This window comes from Anastrepha ludens, chromosome 2 (genome assembly GCF_028408465.1).
Source record: "Anastrepha ludens isolate Willacy chromosome 2, idAnaLude1.1, whole genome shotgun sequence".
Classification (NCBI taxonomy): domain Eukaryota; kingdom Metazoa; phylum Arthropoda; class Insecta; order Diptera; family Tephritidae; genus Anastrepha; species Anastrepha ludens.
In genome coordinates this window covers 103,552,737-103,577,155 of record NC_071498.1, presented here as the reverse complement: position 1 = coordinate 103,577,155, position 24,419 = coordinate 103,552,737, and the positions used below count along the sequence as shown (strand labels likewise).

The 24,419-nt window shown below is 37.7% G+C and overlaps 1 protein-coding gene across 1 annotated transcript in view; it reads left to right on the top strand.

Annotated features, from left to right (window-relative positions):
* Positions 1-19,296: 19,296 nt before the first annotated feature.
* Positions 19,297-24,419, top strand: part of LOC128871683 (collagen alpha chain CG42342-like) — a 151,738-nt gene continuing 146,615 nt past the window's right edge. The window contains exons 1-4 of the mRNA XM_054113632.1: positions 19,297-19,315; positions 20,528-20,607; positions 20,711-20,818; positions 21,045-21,113. Of these exons, the coding sequence (XP_053969607.1) occupies positions 19,297-19,315; positions 20,528-20,607; positions 20,711-20,818; positions 21,045-21,113 (276 nt within the window). The remainder of the gene's footprint in view (positions 19,316-20,527; positions 20,608-20,710; positions 20,819-21,044; positions 21,114-24,419) is intronic.

Genomic DNA, 24,419 nt, shown 5'->3' with positions numbered 1-24,419 from the left:
AATAATTGGAGTTACATATACCATCGACAGTCATTTATTGATAGAGGATACCATCGCATTGTTGAATGTGAAAGCAAATCGGCTAAATCAAAAGTGCTGAAATGCGAAATAAAATTTTGGCAGGCGGATCTTAATGGTTCATTAGGTTCGTAAGTTATTTAATGGCATGCATAGGGGCTTAGATTGCATTGGTACTCGCGAGGGTACGTTAAAGTTTACTTCAGTCAAAATAAATAGCCTGGAGATCGACCCAGTGCGCAACAAGAACTATAATTGTTACTCCTGGCATTTTCTTACGTATAGCAAAATAGCAAAAGCGGAAGATTGACGAGCTTTAGACGACTTTTGTAAGTGGGAGAGCATATAGCGAGTGTATCATTGTAAAACTCTAAAACAAAGAGCAAAGAAACGCGTTCTTGGTAATGTAGGCCCCGGGCAAGAAACGGCAATTGATAGACAAAGTTTTTTTTCTAATGGCAGTGGCTCCTCGGCGACAATGGCAAACCTCCGAGTGTATTTCTGCCATTTGTGTTCCTCGTAATAACCAGCTGCCATTTGGAACCGGCTTAAAATGACAGGTCCTTCCATTTGACACTGCCACATTTTGAAGGCCTTTGTTGGACCGCGTAATTAAAGTAGCAAAGTGGTAGCAATGGTGAATATATTTAGTGCCAGAAGTGCGCAATAGTTTCTTCCTTTAGTTCAGATTTTTCCTACATGTCTCGAGTGCAAATTTTTCAATTACAAAATACATAAAATTTGTTTTCATTCGAAAGGAATATGAGTAAGTATGTACATATATATGGGTATGAATTATGTAAGCTAATTAAAGTCAACATTATGAATAACTCCAACGTACAGATTTCATATCACAATTACAGTCGTGTGACAGTTTCCTCATTCCATCTGCACATATTTACACATTTATTCGTCAAATTAAATGAGTCCTAAATATGTGGGCGACCTACTTGCAAGCATCATTATTATTTATATAATTAGGCAAATATGTATGTATGTGTATGTAAGAGTACGTGACCATACTTATGCCGAAGCAAGAACTAACTGACATATTAAATTATTGAACGATAAAATTATTTTTTCCACTGAGCATTACAGTTAATGAAAATGACCACATAAAGCACTTGCGATTCATTAATTTGAGAGCTCTTTATTACTTACTACCCGAGTGACTTACTGGGGAATTAGGTTTGTGATGGCAGACAATGAGAATGCTTTCTAAATTTAATATTTGTTTTTTTTTTTGAACTTATTATAGTGACTCTAAAACATGATGCAGTCATATACAAATACTAGCAAATGCTGGCAAGGAAGCAGATATCTAAAGGGTTTTTCGTTAAACGTGATTGGATTTCTCCATGACGTTAAGGCCATCTACGAGTGTAATGTGTTGCGAACTATTATTCGTTTTCCAATATATTCAATAATGTTTACAATTTCGTTCTGGAAGCATATGCACACGCCTAATCAACATTTACAAATCATTTAAGTTTATTTTTAAAATAGTCGTGCTTCGTTTCCAACTTTTCATCCACCCGTACTCGCTTTTCCAAAATAATGCGCTCTATATCGATGATAGTCTACTTTTTAACTTTGGCAGAAATCATCTTTCCAACAATTCTAACAAACAAAAGCTCGCTAAATTTAATTAAAAAATAGGATGCATTTATTTTTATTTTTAATCTTCATTATTTTTTATCTTCTCCACATAATCACCATTAATTTAAAAACATTTTTTTTATCTGTAAATTCGCCGTTGAAATCGCGTCCTCAAAATCGTGTTTCTGCGGCTTCATAGGTTCAGCATTAAACGCATTTTTCATTGCTACCAAAGGCTTTCTTCTCAAATTTTTCTAAATTCTTTGGAAGTAGCCAGAAATTACACGGCACCAGATTTGGAGAATATCGCAATGAACGAATCTTTTCAATACCAAAATCGCAATGAAATTACGTATCATTTCTGCAGTGCGAACTGGCGCATTATCATCGTAGTGTAAGAAGTAGCAACGCAGTTTCTCGCTTATCCTATTTTGAAGTAAATTTTTGAAAGCAGGTTTCATTCAGTACATCACTTGGCGTTACTGTCTAAGAAAAATCTAACGGAATAGGAGCAACTATGTTTGCTCTGGCGAGGTAAACCGAAAACATCACTTTTGTTGCTGATTTTTAATGCCTGACTTTCACAGGTGGATTTGCTCGTTTCGGGCTACGTAGCATGGACTGGCACTTAATTACAGTAATTAATAATAATAATTACCTATTATCCTCATATTAAAATTGTTAGACTCTCAGTTTTCGAATTTTCTTAAAAATATTGAACAAAATTTATTCTGCCTTCTTTTTGGCTCTGACTCAAAATTCGTGGAACCCATCGAACAGATTTCCTTGTGTATTGCAAATCATTATGCAATATTCGCAATACTACCATAAGATTCACGGCCTCTTCACTACATATCATTTCCTGTCATTTGTGGGTCTCCGTCAATTTTTCGCTTCACCAGGGCCACATTTATCTCGTCGGTCGACGTTTTTGGTCGTCCTTCTCGACGCTCGTCCGCCACAAGAAAATGCCCAGTGTGAAATCTTTGTTGCCACTTACAGATAGTCTTAAGATATGGGGTGTTCGTTTTATATGCAGTTTGGAACTCATTGGAAATTTCCACGGGCTTGAGTTGACGTTGAAAGCCGTAAAGTAGTGAGTAACGAATTTCCTGTTGCGTCAGTGGTGGAATTTCTACTGACATTGCATCGGTTATTTATCGGCCTCGTCTCCATTTAAATCGATTTTTCTCAAGTTTTAAATGAAACATTGTAAGACTCTAACAAAACTAATGACGATTTAAAATTTTTCAAAAAAAAAAAATACCATCGACTTACCGAAACTTAGTTAGTTCGCTCGTACGAAAAGTTGGACTCGGAAAAGTTGGATTCGGTTATTTCAAGTAACTATGGCAATGAATGGCCTCCAAGAACTAGTTAATTATCATCACTTAACTAATTCTTGAGCGGCTTTTTGAAATCATGGGTCTGTGTGAGTAAACCAAACTCTCTTGATGCCTTAAAAAGAATATTCAATGCGCTATTCATGACACAAACCCTCGAAACTATTATAGGCGCACCACATATTGGCTATCTACATAAATACTTATTTATTTTCTTATCTCATTTATTTTTTTACGGAAATGTAGTTTTTATATAAGAAATAGCAATGCAAATTTCAAATTTTACATAAAATTTATAAAAATTGGTAAAATTTTCATCAAATATTGAAAAAAAATTTTGTTTTAAATTGGAATCGTAGTTTCAAAGCCGATTAAATTTTAGTTAACAATGTGCAAGTGTGAAGCCGCTCAAAATTTTCAGTGATTTTTGATTATTTCTCCCCTAATGAGGTTAGCATTTTCTCCGTCTAAAAAATGTCGTTGCATTCGTTTCCTTTTAAGTCGCGGAAAAGACACCGTATGAGAAGTGAGTATAGAAACAAGGGGTTTTGGGTAATCAAGAATTTTTTTTTGGTGAGCAAGAGCATGATTTTTAATTTTTTATATGCTAGAGGTTGCCACGGATCCCTACGGTGACATTCCATAGGTCCATATTGGTTTCAAAAAGTTGGACCTGGGATTTTGCAAATATATGAGATTGCTGACGAGGTGTATGTCCAAGTACTTAATCTCATTACACTACGGAATATCCAAGTTGTTGAGTATAATAAGAGCGCAAATTCCACTTTTGAGAGAGAGCGTAATTTCGGCAGACTTTGTCTCGTTTGACTTAATTCGCAACCTTGAAGCCATTGGATATTAATATTATTAAAAATCATATAAATACTGAACAAAAATTATTTAAATTTCCTCAAAAATTAGTGTGATTAAAGAAATCTAAAAAAATCATATCACGCTTAATGAAAATCGCCTTCATATCTCAAAAGAGTTGTCAATAATTCTTCTATAGCCAAGTGAGAAATTGAGCAAATTTTTTTAGCCCACATGCCCGGTTGGGCCGCCATAAAGATATTACCTTATTTGTTTTTAAGAAAAACATAATGTAATTAGGCAAAGCTACATGGGACATTTGGGAGAAGAGTGGGGTTTCCCTCAAATGACTTCTATTCCAGCTGCAGTAACGAGAAGAGGATAAATAGAATTGAACATTTGCTCTTCTACTGTCCCTCTCTTGGCAGAACGCGATATTGCTGGCTACACTATTACTTCCCTGGAACTTCAAACAGACTTGGAATCGGCAGCCATCCATAATATTTTATTTTTTGTTAAATAGACAAAGTAATTTCACCATATTGGGAATTAGTGACGGAACTTGAGTCCAAGATCCAATTTAACAATGAAATTTCTTTACAATGCATATTTGGAAAGTCTTGCGTAATTCGTACTAGCCTTAATAAATCGCCATGTGGTTTAATTTTAAGAGAGAGAGAGAGACTACCTCCGTTAGCTTGAGTGTTTAAATTGCACGTTACCTCATATCGACTGCTAGTTTTAGTTTTTCCATTAAAAAAATAACTTTTCTCGAAGCTGCGGATGCTCACGAATAATTTTGCTAATAACTGTACAAGCAATATATGTACGTCGTTTTTCCATCTCCGTAGCCGATGGCTGAAGCTTCAAAAGATTTATGAGTTAAGTGGTTGTGAAACGCTACATGAGTTATGCTTCCTCTGAGTATTTATGCACTAGCAACAAACGAAGTATTTATTATCTGCCCACATGCAACACAACGCACAGCATGGTATATATACATATTCGTATACACTCACAGTCACACACACACGCCGACATACAGGAATGCCGATGCAACCTGTTACAGCATCAGTTACCTATTGAACCAGAAGTTAGGTAAGAAGATTCAAGGAGTTCACTGCTGAAGTAGGATGAATTCGGATTATGAGAGATTCTGGAAAAAATGCATTGGCCGTGACGTGTGTGCCTGCAATGTAGGTTGCATGCGACGTGAATAAAGTTTAACTACAATCAATGCTACTACGCTACAAGTGATACGATTGCACTTTCATTATTCAAATATCGATCGGTTATTGCTTATAAACAGATGTCAAACTGTAATAAAGTGAAGTCATTTCGGTCGAGTGGTGTTTGTTGCAATTTTAAAATGTGCGGCATGCTTATTTCAGAATGATGCCAACTTTGCACGTATTTGCCTACGATTCTCTCTTGTTTTCTCTTTCTCCTACTAAGAAATATTGAAAATTCGCACTGTTAAAATCAATTTTGCTCAAAAAATCATGTGCTATTTTAGAAGTGTATAAGGAAGTCGAAGGGCAGCAGACCTAGCTTGTGAAATTACTGAGACAAACTCCAAGATTAACTTTTACATAGATAGTCAGTCAGGCATTAAAGCACTTACATCCTCCAAGATTAACTTTTACATAGATAGTCAGTCAGCCATTAAAGCACTTACATCCTCCAAGATTAACTTTTACATAGATAGTCAGTCAGCCATTAAAGCACTTACATCCTTTAGTATAACCGTCCGAGATCTTTCTTCAAAGCAGGGAGGTAGTCGAAAGGCTGGCAGTGAATTGTAAGCTACATTTCTATTGAGAGCGCGATAGTAGACTATATAGCGAAAAACGGGGTATCTTTATCTTCGGATTATCTTCGAACCAAAGTCAATTCAAATATAATATTAGACGAAAATATGGTCGGAAAATTCAGGACAAGATCGGAGAGTATGTCCACTTGCAGAAATGCTAAGATTATGTGTACACATGACGATCACAGTCGTACTAGATTTGTACCATCAATAACTCGGAGAGACTATAGAACTATGACGTGCTGAAAGAACATAGCCCAGTAGCAGCGTAGCATCTCAGTCAACGAGGAATGCAGGAAATGTTTGAAGCAGGGCTCAAGGAAAGGGGAGCTGTAAAACATCTCCTTTGCGGATGTCCTGCGTTATTCAATACACATTTAAAATATCGGTGGGTGCCACATTTTAATGGGTTTGAAGATATTTTAGCCGCGATATCTGAGGAGGCATTTCTACATACAATTCGCAATAGAAACAGGCGGATGGTGCCTATATCAGATGGATTGACTATATCAGAACGCATAACTAATGAAATCCATCTGGTACCATTATGGACCGAACCGGTCTACACGTGACTGCAAGTCAGCCATTTCAACCTAACCTAACTAACGGACTATAAAACTATGTACTTAAATGTTTTTCGAAAAATTCTAACTAAAAATTGTGAAATTTATGCAAATTTGTTGAGTTTTTTTTTTTTAATTTGCAAAAGGTTTGAAACTTGGTTGGTTTAAACTTATGGTTGAAAAAACGTATGTAAATTAAATAAGAAACACATAAATTGTCAAAGCCGGTCAACAAGTCGTAGAGCTGTGGGTGTTTAACGCAATGTGTATGCGTAGAACTCATGCGCTTCCTCAAAGATGAACCAAGTTGTATCTTCCAAATGAAATATCTTCAATAAAATACATTGCAAATCTTTTTTCTTTAATAAAGTGTCATGAAAAAATATTTTACAATACATATATGTGCACATAAAATAATATCTTCGACTCCAGATACATAGCACTGGCAACACAGTGGGCCCTAGGGGTCTAAGTGACTCCTTTTTACAGGTCAATAAATTTTTTAATGAAGCAATACAAATTTTCTCTCCACAAAAAAAATAGGGAGGCGGTCACATTAACAGGTTGCGGGTAGAAAAATAATTAGAATAAAAAAAAATAAAAATAAATAAAACAAAAAAATAATTAAAAAAGCAAACCTGCTCGTAATACATAAAATCTACAGTCATATAGCGCGTGAGCCAAGCGACAACCTCTTATGTACCTCAAGGTGCTTCTTTTACATGTGTTATGTATTTTTTAGCTCAGTGGTAGTGAAAAATCAGTATTGACTCGCCAAACATTTGCAAAATTCCACAAAAGAAAAGATTTTTTTTAGGTCAATTATACATAGCCGAGAGCGAAGAGGTTTAAAAAGTGCCCAACCAAGCTTCAACAATTTTAATTTATATTAATGTCGAGCTTTCAAACTGGCATCAGTATGTGATAAAAAGTTGTCTCTTTCTCAATTATTGAGGTGCTGATATACGCACATAGCACTTCCAACTTGTACATAATCAAAATAGTCAATAGTATGCGCTAGTCCGTATTTTTTTTTTTGTAAATAAAAGTCTGATAGAATTCCGTTCAGTTGTTTGAAAGATCATCCCAGAGAAACATGCAGGCGTGCGACAGACAAAGAATTTAAAAAATAATATGAGCATAAAAAAGTCTATTTTGAAATAATGGGCAGATAATTACATTTTATTTATGTGTATGTATGTATAACTTATGTGAATTTCATATATTTGGAAAATAGTACTAAAAAATTGGCATGAAATGGTCCTGAAAATGGTATTCAACGCTTTTATTACTCCTTCTTAACACCCGATCGAAAAAGTGAATTTTAGTTACTGCCGTCACCATATTTTTAGTGCAGCATGAACGAATATATCATTCCGTCCCGGCAATGAAAAGAAACAAAAAAATAACTAGACTGAGCTCGCCTAGAATGAATGAATACAAAATTAAGTTCTTCATCAAACTAGATCGGCCTTCCATTGGTACAGGTGTTGGCATTATCACCGTCTCCCGCACCTGGTTTCTTTTAAACGACTTCGTTCGCAGCTGCAGGAACGAGGAGAAGATGAGGTGGAGAATATTGAACACTTCCTCTGCCACTGTGCATGCATAAACTTTTACTACTTAGGATGTCTGGCAAACTTGGAACTCGCAGCCATTCACAGTATTTTATTGCTTATCAGAGAGGTGAAGTGGTTTCAGCAGCCTGGGAATTAAAGGCCGGGACTTGAGTCCAAACTAGTGGTGCCCCAATGTGTGTCACACAAAGCGGGCCTCTATGCACCCTTTTAGAGAGTGACAGCCAGCGTAACCTAACTGACCTAATCTAACGGTTCGGAAACCTGTGCAACTACACGTAGAAACTTCAACTGCTTTCCGAGTATTGTCCTTTGAGTTTTATGCAGCTATGGCAAATAATATAATTTTTTAATTGGTACTGCTTTTTATTCAAAATTTTTAGAAAAATTTCAAGTATGCAGTTTATAGCCAATAAATGTTTGTATGTATAATAAAGTGCAAATTTAAAAAAATTTTAATTAAATTTAATAACTTTTTTTTTGCGATTTTGCTTATTTTCTCCATTTAAGGTTTGCTCGACATTTTTTTACAAAACGGCAAATTAAAATTTTTCTAAAAATTTCAACTAAAAGGTGTAAAATTTTTATGTAAATTTGATCATTTTGTTTTGTTTTTATTTGAAAATGGTTTGAAATATGGAATTTTATGGTTAAAAAATTATTAAAATGAAATAATGGCTAGGTCATATAATATAATTTTTTATTTCGTACTCCTTTTTTCATTAAATCCCCACTGAGCTATTCAATTGCCATCAGTGAAATTCGTCAATATTGCAATAAATAAGTAGGTGAAAAAAGTCTTGAAAAAAAAAATTATATGTATTGGTGTAAAGTGTAGGTTTTTAACCGAAAGTACAAAGCAAAATATGAAGAAAAAAGCAAATTCAACCTCCGCTCCCATAATATACTTTTATAACGAAGTAAAAGAGACTTCTACGAAGCATTCGAAAATGTTGGCTAACCAACTTTATCAACAATAAAGACGCGTAACGCTTTACGCCTTTAGTACGCCTCTGCCTGTAACCCACAAATCTGCTAACATCTGCTTTACTTTATCAGCTTCAACCTTCATACTAATCTTTGTTCTTCCTCCCTAACCCTTCTCAGCCGCATGCTTGCTACTAGTCTTACATACTGTTTTCGCTTCTGCTATTCATAAAGCGCACACAGTCATCCAGCCAAGCTGTCGCACTGCCACATTGCTACACAGACCCTCACCCAGCTAAACTCTTCGACTATGCAGTAGCAACTTCTTCGGACACAGTTCAACGCTCGATTGCCTGCCAACTGTGTAATGCGTTGTTGACGTTGCCGTCGTCAACGGAGCTTTTCATATCACACAGATACGCTATCAAGCAGGCAGCAGACAGCAGACAGCTTACAGTCACACAAGCCCACACAAGCCCAAAATATACTTTCAACACACACAGCAACCCAGCTGGGCTCAGAATCGCAGATGGGGGCGGCATAGTACACCTACCTAATAAGATTTTCTTGGGAATTAAGTAAAATCAGAAAAATACGAAAATGCGTTAATGGCTTTGAGAGCTGATATTATGATTATTATGTAATTAGATTAAGCATAATTTCAGTTTTTTTTTTTTTCGAGTATATATTCGACTCGTTATGCGTGCGCTTTTTTAACTTTCTGTTTTCTTCGTTCACTTCATAGCGTTTCGGCAACGACAGAAGTCACAAGTATAATGAGAAAAAAATTATTTGAAGTACATTTATGATTCTTTTTTTTTTTTGGTTTTTTTTTGTTTTTTTTTTTTGTGTATTTTTTCGCCATTTTCCACAAGCTCATTGTTAGTCGGTAGAAATTACTCTCTAATGATGAGACAATTGACTGCAATTAAGACTGCAGTGTTTGCCAAGTTATTCTCATGCCCACTCTTCGGCACATAAAGTATGTATGTTTGTAACAGCTGGAGAATGAAATATGTAGCTACGCTTATGTTTGTGTATAAGGGACAAAATATTTCAACTGATGAGAAAAATTAGCTAATTTGTATTGATGGATAAGATTTAAATACAGCAGAACACAGAGAGAGAGGAGAGCGTCGCCTGTCGTAGCCAAAAAATGTGTGCGTGACTACCATTCGGAAGTGCACTGGTTCGGAACCCCAAGTGCAAAACCCCAATTGATCGAAAAAAGTTTCTCTAATGACTGTTGCTCCTCGACAGACAACAGCAAGAACAGCCGATTCCATGAAAAAGGCTGCTCATAAAAAACATCTTCCGTTCGGAAGCGGCGTAAAACTCAAGGCTCACACCACAAGTTGGAGGAAGAACTCGGAAGAACTTAATATTTCGAGAATGTTTGTTTACCGCACGATCAATCGTTTCCCCCAAACGTCTGAAGTGATGGACAGAAAAAGAAGTGGTCGTCCTCGCGTGGTTCTGACCAGTGCAGTCAAAGAATTCGCAGAAATCCCCTTAGAAAGCAGAAAATCAGGTCAAGATTAATTAGAGATGATCTCCACATGAAAGTCTTCCGTCGCTCAACTGATCATCTTTTAACAACGCGCTTGAAGAAAGTTAGACTCGATAACTGTAAGCAGCTTATTCGGTAGCGCCATGAAAATATTATTTTCACAGATGAGAAAATATTCGCTATTGAAGAAGTTTTGAATTAACAAAATGACCAAATATATGCTTCAACTTCTAAAGACGCAAAAAATGTTGTTCCAAGAGTTCAGCGTGGTTCAGCGTCCATCCAGCCTCCCTGATGGTTTGGTGGATCATGTCTTGGAAAGGCGTTACATCTTTTCATTTCTGCAAAAACGAGGTTAAGACCGGCGTAAAAGTGTACGAGGTGAATATCTTAGAAGGCGTGATGAAGCAGTTTAGCAGTACTCTCTTCAATGGAGAGTGTTGAACCTGCCAGCAAAATTCCGCTCCAGCCCAACTATAGTTTGTAGTCAGAATTGAGGAACATGGTCTGTCGAAGACCTTACAGAAATGTGGAGAGTCTCAAACAATCTTTGGTGCGAGCAGCGACGCCAATACCCATGAAAACTGTGCGTGCTGAATGGCCTAATCGTTTGAAAGCTTGTGTAAAAGCAAATGGTGACCATTTCGAATTAAAGTTAAAAATTTTTTTGTGTTAATATTTACATGATTTTATAAAATTAACTTCATAAAAAAAAGTAAAGACTTAACTTGTAGCCAGGTCTTAACTTGTATAACAGGTCTAAGTGCTCTTCAACTGCTTATTGATAAAAAAGTACAATAGGTCATTGAGAGATGAAGGCACATGCGTAACAGCTAGGCTACTGTGGCCGCGAATAAATAAAAAAACGATAAATGAAGTGCTTAGTCTTTCAAGAGAGGATATCTTGAAGGTCGCGTCTTGTATAACTGGTCATTGCCTGTTTGGCATGAATTGAAATATTGTAGAAGTTGTATAGATGAGGAAGAGGAATAAACAGTTGAATACTTCCTTTGGAATTGTCCAGCCTTAGGTAAAATAGCAGGAGGTTGCCTCAGTAAAGTATTTCACTTTTTCAATTCTCTTACGGAACTGTCCGACGTGGGGATTGGACCAATCCTGCGCTTCATAAGAGACACAAAACAGCTTGACGTCAAAAAATAATGGCTCCCGTAATGCACAATGGTATCACAATGGCCTTTAAAGTGTACGTGAGTTTGAATTTCACTCTACTTGTTTGAGCTGCTTTAGAAACTTTCTACAAAACCAAACCAAAACCACCATAAAGGTGATGTTTTTAGGAAAATAGGAGTACGAATTCAGATAAACATCCACAACTAGCGCGGTCAAACTCAAAGAAATAGACAGCTGGGCCACTGGAACGTCTGACCACAGCAAGGTCCTACTGCAAAGGCCATCATTTGCAAACTCCACCACCGGATTACCTATCGCTTCATTAAATATTTCGCTGTGGTAGTTCCATCTAGAGCAAATAGGAGAAAGAGACGAATCTTTAGAGATTTTGATGCAAGATGGACTTCAGCGTTGGGACAAGTTTACACGTCAGTACAACTATCCAAACCAATGGGCCTTCCAGATAAGACTAGCAAGATCCTTCTGCAAAGGCCATCATTTGCTAACTCCACCTCCGCCTATCTATCACCAAAACTTCACTTCACTAAAAATTTTGCTGTGGTATTTCCATCTGGAGCACATTGGAGAGGGAGACGAAACTTTAGAAAATTTGATGCAGATGCAAGTTTGTTCTCTAAATCCTAACTATACAAATCAAAGTGCCTTCCAGATAAGGGTACTCTAGACAGAATTGCTGCAATCAGGCCTATAAAGTCGTCTACAATTTCATGCACGTTGAAGCCAAGACAGCCATCTTCACGGATAGTCAGGCTGCTGTAAAGACGGTAAACACGAACAGCATAACTTTCAAGCTTGTAATGTAGAGAAGTTCAACTCGCTCCGCCAATAGGCCGGTATAACTCTAGGATCGGTTTCAGGCGACTGCAAAATTAAAGGTAACGAGATAGCGGATCAGCTCAACTAGAGTCTCACTATTACAGTATTGCAAGTAGATGATGGAAGGGACAACAAGCCTATGCAATGTCCAGAAAATCACGACATAATTATGACACATCAAAGCCCGAAAACTGCTTGGTCACGGTCGGCCCAACATCTCAAAATTAACCGTGCTTCTCGTAGGATGCTGGGAAGCAGGGAGCACGCACCAAGGTTATATACACCACGCAAAAACAATGTGCCGCAGTTATAGAGAATTGGGACAGAAGGAAACGCTTGTTCACTATCTTCGTAATTGTTCATGTTCATAAAGAGCAAAATTACGAGCTTTTGGTAAATCATACATCAACCACATTGACAAAATTTCAGGCTTGGAACTTAGGTATCTTTTGCTCGTTTTTAGATGCAACGAAGTGGCTTTAGGAAATGGCACTGTTTGCAATAACAAAAGCGGAATGTAGTATTAAACCGACGTTAATTAAGTGTCTCTCGTTTCAGTACGCACAGCCACTTAAGCAACAACATCAATACAAGAAGTTTGGAAGGAAAAATACGCGAGTAATGCTTGTGCCTATTTCTAATGGACTCAAATAACTTTCCATACCTACATCGTTCATTAAATTACTTACTTCCTCTCATTTAAGATAACTTCCTTCTGCTAAATAATAATGAAGATATAACTCCATAATTAGTTATCAGATACCCGAGATAACGATTTAACTACTTTGTTCATCCGGCGACATCTCAATGACTCTTAGTGCTTCGCTACACAATTTCACGCCATTGCTCTTATGCTTCGGCGTGTTTAATTTACTACATCATTTCATTTCATCTCATCTGCTTACGCTCTGCTTCGCGCCAGTTGATTTCGCGTCTTCACTTATACTTTCTTGCTTGTTTTAATTAGATGCACAAAACTTTGGCATCCTAAATGCCGACAAGCAGTTTTTCCACATTGTTCGTTGTGTCGCATTCCTCTTTCCTTGAAAACTCTGAACATCGTCACCTGCCACCTGCCTGGCATGCCCCAAGCAGTAATCTTTCCTAGTTTCCAGGTCTAACTGTTTATTGTGCGATTTGTCACTTTATATGTGCTACTCTACGGCAGTTTGAGGTTTGCTTTGTAGTATTTAATGAATTTAAATTGTTTTCCTACACCCAAACACAAACTAGCGCAGATATACACGCACTCCCCTCCATAGCGTCCTGCTACTCACCTCGCCTTTTCGCTTTTCGCTCTCCTCCCTTGTCTTATTTCTAATTTCACCTTCTGCAATCCAATGAAAATTACTTAATTATAACAATTACGTGAAGGCGCTGGCATTCTATACATTTATATTTGAAGCCACTTAACGAAGTCTTTAAGTGTCTTGATTATTTTTGACTCAAACGAAAGCTGCTGCTTCTTCTCGGCTGGTCGTCCGAAATTCTGACTGATAGTTGCTGCTGCTATTTGAACTTAAGATATTTATTTGTTGTTCTTCGCTTTGTTGCTTTTGTTGTACCATTGGCCAGTACTGGCTGGATCAGTAGCGACTTTGTGTGCCAGGTCCCTATCCGCATATGCGATTGCCAAACACCGTCCACGAGAACAAAAGAAATTGTGTTTTGCTTCCTTTTCTTGTTGCTGTTTTTTGTTGTCATTGCTGTAAATGTTGTTGCCTTTTATTCTGCTACAGCTTCTTTCAGCTCGTTTGCAGCTAACTCGGTTAATTTAAGCCCACTCAACCAGACGTATAAAAGCTGGCAAATTTCGACATCACTCACGCAACTCTGGAAATGTTTTTCTGCTTTTATTTTGCGCTCTGTTCTTCTTCTTTCGTTACTCAGCGCACTTGTGGATGCTCAAAGCATCTATTACTCTAACTTGGCTCTTTCTCTTCTATTATTATACTCTCGTACTTTTCGTCGTTGTTGCTTTGTTTTGTATTTTTGTTTTGTGTTGCAGCTGGGTGTTGCTGTTATTTAATTAAATATTTTCGCACCTACTTTATTTAATCTCCATCGTATTTTTGGTAGTTAGCGCACAAAAACTATATGGGGAGCAATAATATGAGCGTACAAGCGCCTGGAAGTATGCACATCATTTGGTTGTACGTTTGTAGTATACTCGTATATTCTCTTTATTGCAATTATTGTAGCTGTCATTGCTTTCGTTACCACTGGTATTTAAAAATGGCAGTAGTTGTTGATATTTTTGTGTTGATACGATCGGCATAGCTGGCTGCAGCAACAATGAGGAATGCCAGGCGATTACAGATCAGCCATCAGTCTTCGAAGGCAATAAAATGCGGAGTGGACAGAAAATTTATGTTGTGGGTAGGGATGCCATGCTAAAGAAAATATCACAAGAAATAAACGAAACTAAGAATGGCAAGTAACGAAATTCTTTCTGTCCATTCTTACTGACCACCTTCACACTTACAGCGACCGTCGTCTACTGCGTCGAGTAGTGAGGCCATTAAAACAATTCCTACTCTCCTTCTGAGAAGACTTCTTTCTCTCTCTTGAGCCTTCTGTCTCAATTAAAAAACCTTCTTTCAGCGTCATCGGCGATTTGCATTATTTCCGCTTGAGAGCGCTTACCTTGACTATGCGGTATAGGTATTTTCGGAGTATCCGTGACTTGAGAGAAACTAAGTTAAGAAGTAATTCACTTTACCGAAGTTCTTTTGGACCCATTCACCTATTGATGGAATTAGTTTCGCCGCCCATTTATCATTCGGTTCAATGTCCCATCGGTTTTGCCACCGCGGCATGGTTTGGTATCTGCGTTCCGCGACGCTAGTGATGACATGTTTCTTCTGGAAGTCCCACACATCCATTTATTCCCGAGCCGTGAGATCGACGAATATCTCCCGACTGATCACAAAGACTTGCAGTTTAGCGCATCTCCCCATACTTCGCTACCGTATAGTAGACTTGAGTTTATGGTTGCCATGATTAGCCTTATTTTGCTCCCTATTGACCCACCGATGTTTGCCATTAATCTGCTTAGCATTCCCGTGACCTTTGCTGCTTTGGTAGCCTCATTCCGTATATGAGTCTAGACTCTAGAAAATAAGCCTGCAGTCAAGTTGAATAACTAAGTATTTCACTACTTTTTGGGTTACTAGGGACATGTCGCCCAATTGCATGCTGACATCGAGCGACATGTGACCTCAAGTGATCAGGATGAATTCCGTGTTACATTTGGCGAGTTCCAGGCCATGGTCCTCAAGCCATATTTGCGTCCTTATCATAACTTGCTTCAGCTTCCTCCTAGCATCCTCAGCGTACCAGTCTGGTATGACCACCGCTATATCATCCCCGTATCCCACTAGATATATATCTTCTGACACTTCTATGTTCAAAACCGAATTGTAGTTCAGATTCCAGAGATACATTGGGATAATAATAACACGATTTTTGAGAGAGGGGAGGCTGACGATCGAATGATGGCTGAATTACATTCGAGCTAACCGCTTTCAGCTATTGATAAAATTCATCCGATGTGTGATATCTAAAACTGCCATATGCGCAGATGGAGCAAAACGTGGTAGCCAAAATGTTGTCGTGAAAACACGACACGATCTTCCAAATAACTGCTGCAAAAAGGGCACGAAGCAAGTATTACCGCTTGGATACCTAGCGGGCAATTTCCGGCAAGAATATCAACAAAATAGAGATCTGCGACTTTTTTAGCCTTAGAAATTCCTTGGAGCACCTTTGATACACCTAGGAGCAGAGGTATCTTTCGACTTTGCACGTTTCTGCACTAATCCAACACTTGTTGAGTCACCGGAAAGCTCAGCTTTCCCTCTCATTTCGTAGGGGAATCGCCTCGAATGTCCCCCTTCGAGTTAGTTCATCTACCCAGTTTTGTCTCTGTGGTCAGTAACCCAAATGAACTTAATATCCAAGTATTCAGACGTAGGCGAGAAAGAAGTCGGACATTACTCGAAGAATTTCGAGAGCACCAAGGTGAAAAAGTGGTCGTGACATTCATGCGTTGATGAGCCATGCCAAGATGAACCACTTAGTGGATACCAAAAAAGTGCAACGACATCATTAAGTAGAAATGATTTGAGAAGATTCAAGTTTGACTAAGAGTGAAGCTGATCAAATAATCGATTACCCAACATTTTACTTGGAGAATTACATATTAAAAGTATGCCGCAATTATAATTACTATTTATTTATAATGTAAAAACGGCGGCCGCCTTAGCCGAATGGATATGTGCGTGACTACCGTTCCGAAGTACACAGGTACGACTCTCCGTGCACGAAACGCCAAATTTTAGAAACCTTTTTTTCTAATAGCGTTTGCACCTCGGCAGGCAATGGCAAACCTCCGAGCGTATTTCTGCCATGATAAAACTCCTCATAAAATATAACTGCCGTTCATAGTCAGCTTTAAACTGTAGGTCACTTCATTTTCGCACAACAGGTAAGAGGAGGAGCTCACCCAAACAGTCAATAAGGAAGCTGTTTCAGCTCAATGCCTTATACCAGGTCGAAGATGTCGGAGATAGAGATTAGTTCACTCTATTGCAAAATTGCACGACCCTAAAACATCGAAAAGATTTGACTACTTGTTAATTTATTTTTAACTTTAAATTAACATTTTATTAAAATATAGCCATGCCATGCCAATTCAAGTTTCAAACTTTGCACAATATTTTTATAACTTCTAATGTTCGTCTTAATTTCAAACTTTTTAATCTTAATTGAAAAAAGGGTTCGCAATTTTATAGCTCATTGATTCTTAGTAAATTAAACTGCAAGTTTTAAGTGGCTGAAAAATCAATTTTTGACATTATCGTTTTTGGTTTTTTGGGCTGACGGTGTTTGGTGCTTTCTTCTACATAAAAGAATGAAGTGTGTGTAGCAACATACTATTATTTATTTCGTAGATTTACCTAGGTTGATATTAAGCGCTTTGGCAAAAAACAGTTTTTTGTCCGCAAATGCCATTCTCTTCTTCTTAATTGGCGATATAACCGTTTACGCGATTTTGGCCGAGTTTAACAAAGCGCGCCAGTCGTTTCTTTCTCGTGATAACCGGCGCCAGTTGGACACACCAAGTGAAGCCAAGTCCTTCTCCACCTGATCTTTCCAACGCAGAGGAGGCCTTCCTCTTCCTCTGCTACCACCAGCTGGTACCGCATCGAATACTTTCAGAGCCGGAGCGTTTGTATCCATTCGGACAACACAACCCAGCCAGCGTTGCCACTGGATCATTATTCGCTGAGCTATGTCTATGTCGTCGTAAAGCTCATACAGCTCATCGTTCCATCGCCTGCGATATTCCCCGTTGCCAACGTGCAAAGGTCCAAAAATCTTGCCCAGAATCATTCTCTCAACCACTCCAAGCGTCGCTTCATCGGATGTTGTCATCGTAACGTTAGGACGGGCATGATGAGAGTCTTGTAGAGTGTTAGTTTCGTTCGTCGAGAGAGGACTTTACTGCTCAGTTGCCTACTTAGTCCAAAGTAGCACTTGTTGGCAAGAGAGATTCTGCGTTGGATTTCAAGGCTGACATTGTTATCGGGGAGGATGGTTCCATACGTAGAAGTCCACGCAAGTGGGGAAAGTTACTGATCGCCATTCACTAGGGAGTGGCCAGGACGATTCTTCTGCATATGGTTCAAGCAGCTCACAACGTCCGGGATTAACCCACGTATCCTCTGGGTAGCTTCCGAACACCCGTTCGGGAGTGAACTAACGTGAGAAGGCGAAACATTCCAGGATAGCTGGTTGTGCGCTGGGTTTGGGATCCGCCACTTAAAAACCACCCCCAATGAAAAAATTAAAAAAGCCTCGGATGAGACCTCCCTATACTGCCGCAAATGCCATTACTCTATTGGGTCGGCAACTAAGTAATTGCGGATTTCACTCATAAATCGCTTCAGTTGAATTTTTAGGTTTGCAGACGTAGTACAAATATAAAACACATTTTGTTATTTGATAGTGGGCAATTCAGCTGTCAATCAGTAAAAAACGTTTTTTGATCGGTTGCGTAGTTTTCGTTTGGCGTTCTTTGAAAAATGGGAAATCAAAAGGAACAATTTGCTCATATTTTGCTTTTTTATTTCCGCAAAGGGGAAACCGCGTCGCAAGCTCATAAAAAGTTATGTGCTGTTTATGGTGACAAAACCTTAAAAGAACAGCAGTGTCAAAATTGGTTTGCCAAATTTCGTTCTGGTGAATTTTCACTCAAATATGAAAAACGCTCTAGTCGTCCAGTTGAAGTTGATGACGCCCTAATCAAAGCAATAATCGATTCTGATCGTCACAGTACAACACGTGAGAATGCAGAGAAGCTTCAAATATCACATACATGCATTAAAAAACACTCAAAATAACTTGGCTATGTTCAAAATTCCGATACATGGATTACTTACGAACTGAAAGAAACGCATTTAACGGAACGCATTAAGCTGCGATTTGCTAAAGAAACGTAATGAAAATGATCCATTTTTAAAACGACTGATAACTGGCGGTGAAAAATGGGTTGTTTACAACAATAGCAAGCGGAAAAGATCGTGGAGCAGGCCAGGTGAACCAACTCAAAATAACATCCAAAGCTGATATTCATAAAAAGAAGGTTTTGTTATCAGTTTGGTGGGATAACAAAAGAATTGTCTACTTTGCACTCCTACCACCTAACCGAACGATCAATTCTGATGTCTACATTGAACAACTAACGAAGTTAAACAATGCAGCCCGAATTGACAAATCGGAAAAGTATTATATTACATCATGACAATGCACGTCCCCACACATTTTTGGCCACTTGGCAAAAGTTATTAGAGCTTGGTTGGGATATTTTGGAGCATCCACCACATAGTCCTGACCTTGCACCATCTTATTACTTTTTGTTTCGATCCTTACAAAACTCCTTGAATGGTAAAAATTTCAGTAATGATGATGATGCCAAATCGTACCTGATTCAGTTTTTGCTAATAAAAACCAGACGATTAATGAATGTGGGATTGTGATGCTGCCTGAGAGATGGCAAAAGGTCATTGATCACAATGGGCAATACATTACGGAATAAATTTATTTAGTTCCATGAAAAAATTGTCTTTGATTTCCTAAAAAAAAAAATATTTAGGGATAAATAATGTTTAGGGATAGCGAAGGTAAGCACTTATAAACGTGTACTTGTTCCAAACTCAGCGCAGCTCAAAAGTGTTTCGGACGTTCTTCCCGAACGCTTTGCGAAGCATCGCCAAATATCGGATTTTTATAAGAATAATGATTTTGAGATGCTGAGATTGTGATAAACCATAACGGCTTAAAACTTCTGAGGAGTCTGGCGAACGCAAATTCACTGTTAAAAAAGTGCCCTAGAACTCATAAAATGTTAAAAAACCGCAAAAAGTAGAATAGAACTATAACTAAAATTATGTTTACATTATTCAAAATCAATTAACGTTATAGCAACAGTTATCAACTACAATTGCGAAATTTGGCAACACTACTGTGTACCGAATTCTAAGTATAAAATTTTTGCAGGATGCAATATGTTTCAATATATGTATAAGGGTGTGTGTACGTGTGGTAAAGCGCGGATAGCAATTGCTAGCAGGTTTTCCAGTACTTTACCGCGCCCATCCCCCCTCAAATATACTAAAAAGTGCGGCAAGTAATTACGAAAGTCGGCTACTGCTGACTAACGATAGCCGCGAATAGGCGTTAAAGGGGGCGGAGCATTATTGCAACTTCAGCGAAAGCTAGAGTACTTTTTTATTACACTTTCACTTTGCTACGCAGCGACAACGGCAGGGGAATTTGGCTTTTGTGCGCACTTTTGTGTTTTTGTTTGGGATGACGATGCTGATGATGATGATGATGGTGGAGCCACGTAATGAATAAAGTCACTGCGAAATTAAGTGCAACTGCAATTACATTAAAGTTTTCTCGTTTTTCGCATGCCTCACGCCGCCGCACGTGTCACGCGTCGGTTACTTGGCTGCCACTACACTTTTTGAGGTTTCAATAGAAGTTTAATGAGTACCGCACAGCAGGCAGTCGATTGCCGCACAATAAGCGGTCCATCCTGCCACACTTCTCGACCCCTGCCCCATCTCGCGTGCTCAGTTTGGTGCGACATCTCTTTAAGCGCCATTGACGATGCCATAATGGCGGAAATGCGCATTTGGAAGCATAGAGCAGTTGCCACCGATTCATGCGTGTCCTTGTGATTTTGGGTGTTACCGTTTCGTATATCTACTTAATCTTCTAAAGTTTAAATTGAAATTGCAATTTTGTGGCAATAATAATAAATTTCTCTTCACTTTTTTACCACATACATAATACATAGCATCCTTTTTTTTGTTCATATTTTGCAGGACCACCTGGACCACCAGGCCCACCGGGCAAACGGGGCAAGCGTGGCAAGAAAGGTGATCCAGGCGAAAAAGGCGATCCGGTAAGTACCAAAAAAAAAAAACGCAAAAATTAGTAGTATTCTCAATCTACTGCTTAGCACATACATCAACAATTTATTTATTTTGCTTACTTTCTCATAATAGGGCATCAACGGCGTGACTGGCGAGAAGGGTGCTGCGGGCAGACCGGGCGATAAAGGTCAAAAGGGTGATGTTGGCCATCCGGGCATTGATGTCTTTCAAACTGTGAAGGTGAGTGGCAGCCACCAGTGGCTATTTGAATTATTCATGTATTTGTTGTATTGCAAATAATTTGAATTTAGAGAGCATACGCGCTTCTATTGTACTTATACCAAAAAAATGGCAGAGCTAATGAAAAATGTGCGCTACAAATAACCGTAATTTAATTTCAAAAGTTTTTGCATTGCCTTTTCCCAACAACTTACTTTAATAATAAATTAAAATAACTCGTTTTTAGGGTTTGAAACGATCGGTTACCACCCTACATGGCGGCACTTTAGGCTATGCAGAAATTGTTGCTGTCAAGGTACTACAACATACTCACTACTTTTTGCCATAGTTGTTGTTAGTTTTTCCTTTTTTTTTTTTACTTTGTTGTACTTTTTCACTCACATTGGCTGGCTTTCGGGCTCACTAACCGCAGCCAATTTCTGTGTGGTTTCACTTTGTAATAGCAAATTTAAATATTTTTGTCGGCATTTTATTGTATCGTTGTGTTTGTTGTAAGTTTTTGTTTTATTTTCTTAGTTGGTTAAACCTTTTTTATTTCGTTGATAATAACTTTTTATTGTAGTTTTTATTACTGGTTGTATAGTTGGCGTTAACAGTAGCCTTGAGTATTGTTAGCATTACACATGCATAGGTATCTAAGGTAGTGGCTGTAGCATGTTATTAGACTGGAAATTGGTATTTAGCATTTCACTGTTAACCACAAATGGTTTCACAGCAATAACGCCTGTTCGAATGAGGAAGATAAAAACCTTTATTTTTTTAGTTAAACAATTTTTTTTTGCTGTGAAGAATTCTTTACTATTTATTGTGTGTGAGAAGTATGAATTTCACGTTTTTAAAAGAAATCTTATTTTACATTAAAAAAATCTTATTTGGTGTGAGTTTTTTTTACAGGTCTATGTTATTTGAATGTTATATTTTTCATCAGTAGTACATACATATTTTATTAGAAGGTACATTTAGTATGTGTCTGGCAAGAAAGAGGTGAAGTGCACATATTGTTGACATCTCGTAAAAAGAAACCTGCTTTGGCTGGGTAATTAAATGTGTTATGTAGATGACCGCCTACAGAGAGACCTTGTGCATAGCAGAGCAATTTCTCGCTGCTCAAAATTGCATAGCTTAATAAAAATTGCTTAAAAATATATGTATCATAATTGGCGCTAACACCATTTTAGGGACGTTGGCTGACATCGTCCTCTAACTGGTGGCGTGCGTCTTGATGTTCTTCCACAAATGGAATTTTTGAATATACATCGTATATTTTGCAACTAAGTGGTTGTGCCTATTAACATATGTACATAAGTATGTTCCACTGCATTTAATAAATATAGCACTTATTGAGAAGTTTCGACAATTTATTTGTTTCTTATTTAATTTTAGTATTTCTTGCTGAAAATATAATTAACTCTCCTACAAAAACCATATAAATCCAAGTTGCAAACTTTGTTCAGATAAAACAAAGATTCAACAAATTTTACACAAAAATTTCACACATTTTAGTCAAAATTTTTTAAAGAGAATGCATTTATGAACTTTTATAGCCATTTGAAATCTGATATAAAAAAGTGCAAGTTTGAAGTAGCTCCAATATCAGATTGATATTGCGCATTTTTTGTTTTTTTTTTGTCATGTCGAGCTTGTACAAGTATATTTTTTCCATATAACGAATAGCTACCGAAAACCGGCATTATTATTATTTTATTTTTTTATGAAAATTCACACAAAGCTTTGAATTTATATGGTTTTTATAGAATAATGATATATATTTTCATAAAAAAATTATTAAAATTAAAGGAGAAACAAATCGGTCGTTAAAACTCTCTGTCAAACTCTTCAATAAGTCTTCAGTTCATGGAATTTTCGGCCAAAACTTCATATTAATATTTTGTAAGATTACAGTCAATGTATTTAGTCAATGCTACGCGCATCCGCATTTTCTCATTATGAGAATCCTGTGCTGAATAGATTGAGCTGGAATAGCTTTCAACTTAGATTTACATTGCTGGATATGTGGCCAATTTACCGTTCTTACGCAAGCTTGATGATGCCGCGAAACAAAACGCTTCTGAATCCCACTTTCTAAGTTCTATTATAAATCATAGCCTATTCAATGTCGTACTCGTACTTACTTCTAGACAAGTTAATACCCATGAGGTACCTACAGTTCGTCTCATCTTTTGTTAGCATCATAAATTTAGAAAATTTCATATTTTTCTGTCAACGTCTATATATTTTATTACTATGTGAAAAAGTTTATTAAGCCATTCACTCGCTTGCTTACAAAGACGATGTCACTTTCGAGAGATGCTTTCATAGTTTGCGCTCAATAATGCAAACACAATAAAATAAAAATGAAAACGGCTTAATTGTTGTTTCAAAATATTCTCCTTAGATGTCAATGCACATCCACATTCATTTGAACAAATTTTCAAAGCTCTTTTGCCACTCTGAAATGAATACCTCCAAAAGAAGTTGTTTCAAGCGTTGAAAAACGCTAAACTCGCATTTTATTTTTAATGGTTGGGAACGAAAAGAAGTCACTAGATGCCAAATCAGGGCTATACAGCAGATATTCCATGTTTTCAAACTTTTGAGTGTTCAGAAACTCTCTTGCGTGTCGCTACGCGAGAGTTCGCATTGTCTTAGTGAAGCACGATTCGTCTTCGGCGGCTGGTTTTCCTTAATTCTCTGAAAACTTCTGGTAAACAAATGTTTGTGTACCACTCATAATTGACTGTTTGAAGTTTCTGTGCCGATATACCTGTAGTTGCGATATGAGCAGATGTTCCAAAACAGTAGACCATTTGCTTTGAAGTGCTTCTTCCGCAAACAACTATGGTTTGATTAAGCTCATCATGGAACACACATACGAGTACTGTCGCTTCCTGTTTTGTTTCCTGTTCGTACGTATAGATTTCAGATTCTTCACTTGTCATCGACGTGCTTTGACCCACCGTGACTGAATTTATTCACCCTTTCTTTACACCAATCGATAAGAATCCCTTTTTTAGGAAATTATCAAATTGTGTGGTACTCGTATTCAACGAGAACAAATCTTCTTGACGACCAGATGTTTATGCAATATTGAATGTATGCTGATCACTCTAATGTCCAAAATGCTTCTAAGTTCCGATAAGACACGTGACAGTCTTGTGATATAAGTTAACGCACAGCATCTATTGTTTCTGACACAACAATCGATTTTCGACGGCGTTCGTGAAATTAGTTTTGCAAGAATCGACGGCCACGTTGCAACTCGTAGTACCAGCGTTTCGCAGTGTCTAAGTGTGGTGCTTCAACGCCACAGGGCAAAGTAATTTGATCAATGCATCTCTATCTCGATAATTTATGTCGAAAATCATAGTAAATCATCGTACGAAAATTTTCACGAGTTCATTCGAGCAGGCGAGATGAATATTTCAGCTCAATAAAAACAAAAACAAGTAAAGCTCGTATGTGAAAATGTTATATGTAAGTTAATGCTAAAAAATACTAAACTCTTCGATAAAAATATCGAATTACAGCTCATTCCACGTATGTAGTGTTGCAAAGGCGACCTTGTTAAAAGATGTGTTAAATGTCTGCGATAAATGTTGCT